This window comes from Tinamus guttatus, unplaced genomic scaffold (genome assembly GCF_059628265.1).
Source record: "Tinamus guttatus ecotype Peru unplaced genomic scaffold, ASM5962826v1 Tinamus_guttatus_pri_ptg000339l, whole genome shotgun sequence".
Classification (NCBI taxonomy): domain Eukaryota; kingdom Metazoa; phylum Chordata; class Aves; order Tinamiformes; family Tinamidae; genus Tinamus; species Tinamus guttatus.
Genome location: NW_028288873.1, coordinates 338,192 through 343,329, shown reverse-complemented (window position 1 = coordinate 343,329; position 5,138 = coordinate 338,192). Strand labels below are relative to the sequence as shown.

Genomic DNA, 5,138 nt, shown 5'->3' with positions numbered 1-5,138 from the left:
GAGCCGTTCCCCGCGGCCCGCAGCGGCCGCCCCGACGGCGAAGCGGCGCCGCGCGGCCCGGCCGCTGGTCCCGGTGCCGGTGGCGGCGGCGGCGCGGGCGGGGCGGCCCCGCCGGTGGCCCCGGTGGCGGCGGCGGGAGGTGTGGCCAGGGGGCCGCATAAAGCGGCCGCCGCCGCCGCCTCCCCGTGGCCGCCGCCAGCCCAGAGCCGAGCCGGGCCGCGCCGCGCCGGGCCGCGCCGGGCCGCGCCGGGCCGGGCCGCCTGCAGCGGAGTGCGGGCGCGGAGCGGAGCGCGGCCATGCGCGGGGCGGCCGGGCGGGCGCTGCTGCTGCTGGCGGCGGCGGCGGCGCTGGGCGGCGGCGAGGACGCCATCCAGTGCCCGCCGTGCTCGGCGGAGCGGCTCGCGCGCTGCCGGGCGCCGCGGGGCTGCGCGGAGCTGGTGCGCGAGCCGGGCTGCGGCTGCTGCGCCACCTGCGCGCTCGCGCGCGGCACCGCGTGCGGCGTCTACACGGCGCGGTGCGGCGCGGGGCTGCGCTGCTACCCGCCCCGCGGGGAGCCGCGCCCGCTGCGCACCCTCATGCACGGCCAGGGCGTCTGCACCGACCTGGCCGACGTGGAGGCCATCCAGGAGAGCCTGCAGCCCCAAGGTAAGGCCGGGCCCGCACCCCTGCCCGGCCCCGGGCTGGGCGCCGCGGTCCATGGGCATCCCTGGGCCCTGGGCCCGCTCACTCTGGCACCACGGGCTGTAGTGCCCAAACATCCCTGATCCTTGGTCCTGCTCGCTCCAGCACCGTGGGCTGTAGTCCCCGAGCACCCTTGATCCTTGGTCCCGCTCGCTCTGGCATCACTGGCTATGGTCCCCGAGCATCCCTGATCCTTGGTCCCGCTCACTCCAGCACCACAAGCTGCGGTCCCCGAGCATCCCTGATCCTTGGTCCCGCTCACTCCAGCACCACGAGCTGCGGTCCCCGAGCATCCCTGGTCCTTGGTCCCGCTCACTCCAGCACCACGAGCTGTGGTCCCCGAGCATCCCTGATCCTTGGTCCTACTCACTCCAGCACCACGAGCTGTGGTCCCCGAGCATCCCTGCCTCCCGGTCCTGCTCGCTCCAGCACCGCTTGCCCAGCACACGTAGGAGCAAGGCAGGGTGTGGGCTCAGTCCCCAGGGTGGGATGAGCTGGAGATGCACCCAGTGCTCCCGTGCACAGTTGGGTCCATCCTTTGCAGTGCTCCGAGCGGCAGTGCCATGACGAGTGGCACCAGGAGAGCCAGCCCTTGTGCCAGGCAGGACATGGTCAGTGCAGGGGGGATGACGTGGAGCGCCCGGTGCTGGCAGGAGGGCACTCGGGGTCCTGCAGTCGCCCACACGTGGGGATGCTCTGCAGCACCACAACCCCCTGCTCCCTGTCCAAGGGCTGCTGAAGGTGGCTTTGGCAGAAGGAAACAGGAAAGAGGCCTTGGGCATTCCCCCCAAGCCGCTGGCACTTGGCTGCAGGCCAGTGCCATGACAAGAGTGGCATAGGCCAGGAAAGCTGCAGCAGAGCAGCCACCCTGTCCCTGTCCCCATTCCAGTCCCGCTCCTGGGTGCAGCTTGTTGCATTTTCGCTCCCTTTCCTGCCAGGCATATTCGGCCATGGCCCTGTGTGTGCCGAGGAGTGTCCCGCTCCTGGTGCCAGGCTCAGCCGCACCGCCCGCTCGGGGAGGCCTCCCGGCACAGCGAGGGGAGCAGCGTCCCGCCGGGATGGTCCGTGGGCAGGAGAGCAGGAGCAGCCGCCCGCACGGCCCGGCAGTGCCAGGCCCGGTTGTGCTCCGGGGGGAGATCCCGCCGGGAGGCTGCCAGATGCAGCAGGATGCTCCACAACCGGGGTCCCCCAATTCCTGGGAGCAAATCCCCAGGCTGGGCCCATTGCTGGGCCACGGGGGCTCATGGTGCCGTTATTCCTGGCACCGGTGGATGTGGGAGCAGGTGCTGCCGAGCGGCACCCGGCGTCCGCGCGGGGCTGTGGCCGGGAAGCGGTTAATGCGTAGCGAGAACTGCAAACACTTTGTGGGGCGCCAGGAATGCTGCATTCCAGGGAAGAGCTCCGAGGCATCGGCGGGGGCTGGGTTGGATGGTGCTTTTGGACAGGCTGGACAGGGGCTCCCTGCTCTGCGGTGGCCCCGGCCGGGCTGCACCGCTGGTACCTGGAGCCGAAGCCGGGCCTGTCCCAGTGCTGCGGGCCGGCGCCTCTGGCATGCCTGGACGCTCTGGGATGCGGCATCCCGGAAAAGCTGAGGAGTTTTTTCCCAAGCACATGGCCTGTAGCGAGGAGTGGTTTAATGCTGGGTGAATAATTGTGTCCAGGGAAAACTGACCCACTTGAAGCTGCAGAAGAGATGGATCCTTTCCCCATGCACAGGAATGGGGCACCTGGCCAGGCCAGCAGTGCGGGCAGGATGTGCCGGCCGCCTTTCACACTGCTCCAGTGGATTCCGTCCCCCATTTCTGCCTTTTTTTGCAGGTTTTGCAGGTTTCTGCATTTAGGATGTCTCCTCCTCACCTGGGTGTAAAGAGGCTAAAGCGTTTCCCAGCCTGGCTTGGTCCCGCGCGGCCCCAAGGTGCCGCCTGCTCCGCGGGACCTCGCAGAAACGTTCCCGGCATCTGGTTTTGCTTAAACCGCGCGCCGTGACGCAGCGGCCGCGGGCAGCGGGGGCTCCGGGCGGCCGCGCGCCGGCGTTGCGACACGCTCCGCGCTGGCCCCGCGCCGCCTCGGGTGCCGCGGCCGCTGCGGGACGGGGCAGCGGGGGCGCCGCGGGTTGCGTTTCAAATTTCAAGGCCCTGAGCCACTTCCTGGAAAAATAGGACATATTAAACAAAAAGCAAACAGCCCCGAGCGAAGGAGCGGGATTCGTCCGCAGGGATTTGCCGTGAACTTTAGCCAGGCCGCCAGGCTGTTGCGCGAGCCCTTGGCGCGGGCGCCAGCGGTCCTGGCGGTTCCCGGCCCCTGTCCCGCTGCTCCGGCATGGGAACGGCTCCTCTTTCGGGAAGCTTTTCCCCTTGCTTGCTGCTCTGTCGAGTCCAGGGCTGTGCTCGGGGGTCCCATCCGTGTCCCTCCTGCTGGCAGCCAGGGATGTGGGATCCCTCTGGCCCATGTTTGCAATGGGAAAAAACGTTGTTTGAACCAAACTCAGGGCTTTGATGGTGCTGGAATGAGCAGAACCTGCAGCTTTTGGAGAAAAGTCACTTGCTGCTCCTGCAGCACTCGCGTCCCAGCTGCGGACGTCCACGGTCCCTTCACCTCCCTGTTCCCAGTGCTCTCTGGGGACACGGGTGACCCCAGAGCCCAGGGCATGTGGCTGGCAGGCCCTGTGCAGCGCAGGGCAATGCTGCGATAGGAAATGCACGGAAGCGAGCGCAGGAATGGCAGCTGGCACAAAGGGAGCGCTCCCGGGAGCCCTGTTCAAACTGGCGGGAGCACACGGGATGTTGCTGACCCACTGGCTCTGTCCTTGCAGAGAAGGAGGAGATCGAGCACCCCAACAACAGCTTCAGCCCCTGCAGCCTCCAGGACCGCAAGTGCCTGCAGAAGCAGCAGGCCAAGCGCGTCGGCAACGGCAACAAGATGAGGAGCAGCGGGAGCCACCGCGAGGAGACCCGGCCCATAGTGAGGAGGGGACGGGGAGGACGGGAGCGTGGGGGTGCCGGGGCGCTCGGAGGGGTCCCGCTCAGCACCGCGGTCCCGCAGGCGCAGGGCTCGTGCCAGAGCGAGCTGCACCGCGCGCTGGAGCGGCTGGCGGCGTCGCAGAGCCGCACGCACGAGGACCTCTACGTCATCCCCATCCCCAACTGCGACCGCAACGGCAACTTCCACCCCAAGCAGGTAGGCGAGCACTGGAGGGGGGCGCTCCTAGGGGAAGCGGGGCCGCGATTCCGCCCGGGAACGCCGGCCCTGACGGAGTGCGCGCCCCGCAGTGTCACCCGGCGCTGGACGGGCAGCGCGGCAAGTGCTGGTGCGTGGACCGCAAGACCGGCGTGAAGCTGCCCGGCTTCCTGGAGCTCAAGGGCGACCTGGACTGTCACCAGGCGGCCGACAGCATGTGAGCGTCGCCGACGGGGCCCCGCTGCAGCGCCCGGCGCGGGCGCACGGACACGACGGCGCTGCCGCCTGCTCTGGGATCGCTCCGCCGGAGCCGGGAGCAGCCCCAGGCTCCTCCGCGCCGGGGTCTCGTCTTTGCACCTTGGGCTTGGTCCATTGAGCAAAATGGGGCGAATCTCTGAGATGCATCGGCTCCGCGAATGCTAGGGCCAGGGCTGGTGCAATGGCTCCTGCCGGGAAAAAAATCACTATTTTTGTAGATTTTTACTTTTTTTGAAGTGCTTGTGAGGAGCCGGCCAGGAAGGCCACAGCTGCAAGGCTTTGGAGTGAAAAATGGCTGTTTTGGGTGTGAGGAGAAAGCTGCCAAAGACCCTGCAGCTGCTCCAGCCCCACGGCAGCTCCGCTCCTGCTTCCCGAGGGGCTCCGGAGCGGGCGGCCGGCGGGACAGGCTCAGTGGCCCCGCGCCGGGAGACGTTTCAGTTTTAGTGAAGCGCTCGGGCTGGGACGTTTTGTGCCGTCTCCCTGCCCCGTTTTTGCTGTATTTCCACCCATGGCTGCAGTGGTGGCGGCCACCTGCCCCGCGCGTTCCGGCACCGCCACCGTGCTCGGGCTCCCTCTGTGTGTAGCAAAGTCCCTCTTCTACCAGTAAACTTGAAGCTTTGTATTGACAAAAAGGAGAAAAAGGAAAAAAAAAAAAAGATAATTGCCATATTTAATTTCCCTGGTTATTAGTGCGTGCCTATCTCGTGTGTTTGATCTTTGCATCACTACTAGAAGCGAGAGCAGCCCCACGTGAGCAGGGGGCACCGTGTGGGGCTGGGGCCTCGGCTTGGTGCGGGGACACGGGTCCCTGGCCACCTCCGTGGTCCCCCGGGTGTGGGTCTGCAATGGGACCAGGACGGTGCCAGCCTATAGCCACATATACCCACACTTAGCACTGCCTATACGCACACTTAGCCCAGCGCACTTATATGCTCCATGTGTGCAACCAAGTGGCCGGCCGGCGGGACATCGACCCCAAGGGGACCCAGGTTTGTTACCAAACGGCTGGATCTGTCCCTTGG

At 67.3% G+C, this 5,138-nt stretch overlaps 1 protein-coding gene across 1 annotated transcript; it reads left to right on the top strand.

Moving 5' to 3' along the window:
* The first annotated feature begins 296 nt into the window (after positions 1-296).
* IGFBP4 (insulin like growth factor binding protein 4) lies at positions 297-4,091 on the top strand. Its single transcript, XM_088529732.1, has 4 exons — positions 297-645; positions 3,494-3,642; positions 3,724-3,858; positions 3,951-4,091. The coding sequence occupies exons 1-4, from the start codon at positions 297-299 to the stop codon at positions 4,077-4,079; spliced, it is 762 nt and encodes a 253-aa protein (XP_088385858.1). The 3' UTR covers positions 4,080-4,091.
* Positions 4,092-5,138: the final 1,047 nt, after the last annotated feature.

Coding starts and splice junctions, on each gene's coding strand:
- IGFBP4 (XM_088529732.1), top strand. CDS start 297: ATGCGCGGGGCGGCCGGGCGGGCGCTGCTGCTGCTGGCGGCGGCGGCG. Junction 646..3,493: donor GGAGAGCCTGCAGCCCCAAG/GTAAGGCCGGGC, acceptor CTGTCCTTGCAG/AGAAGGAGGAGATCGAGCAC. Junction 3,859..3,950: donor GCAACTTCCACCCCAAGCAG/GTAGGCGAGCAC, acceptor CGCGCCCCGCAG/TGTCACCCGGCGCTGGACGG.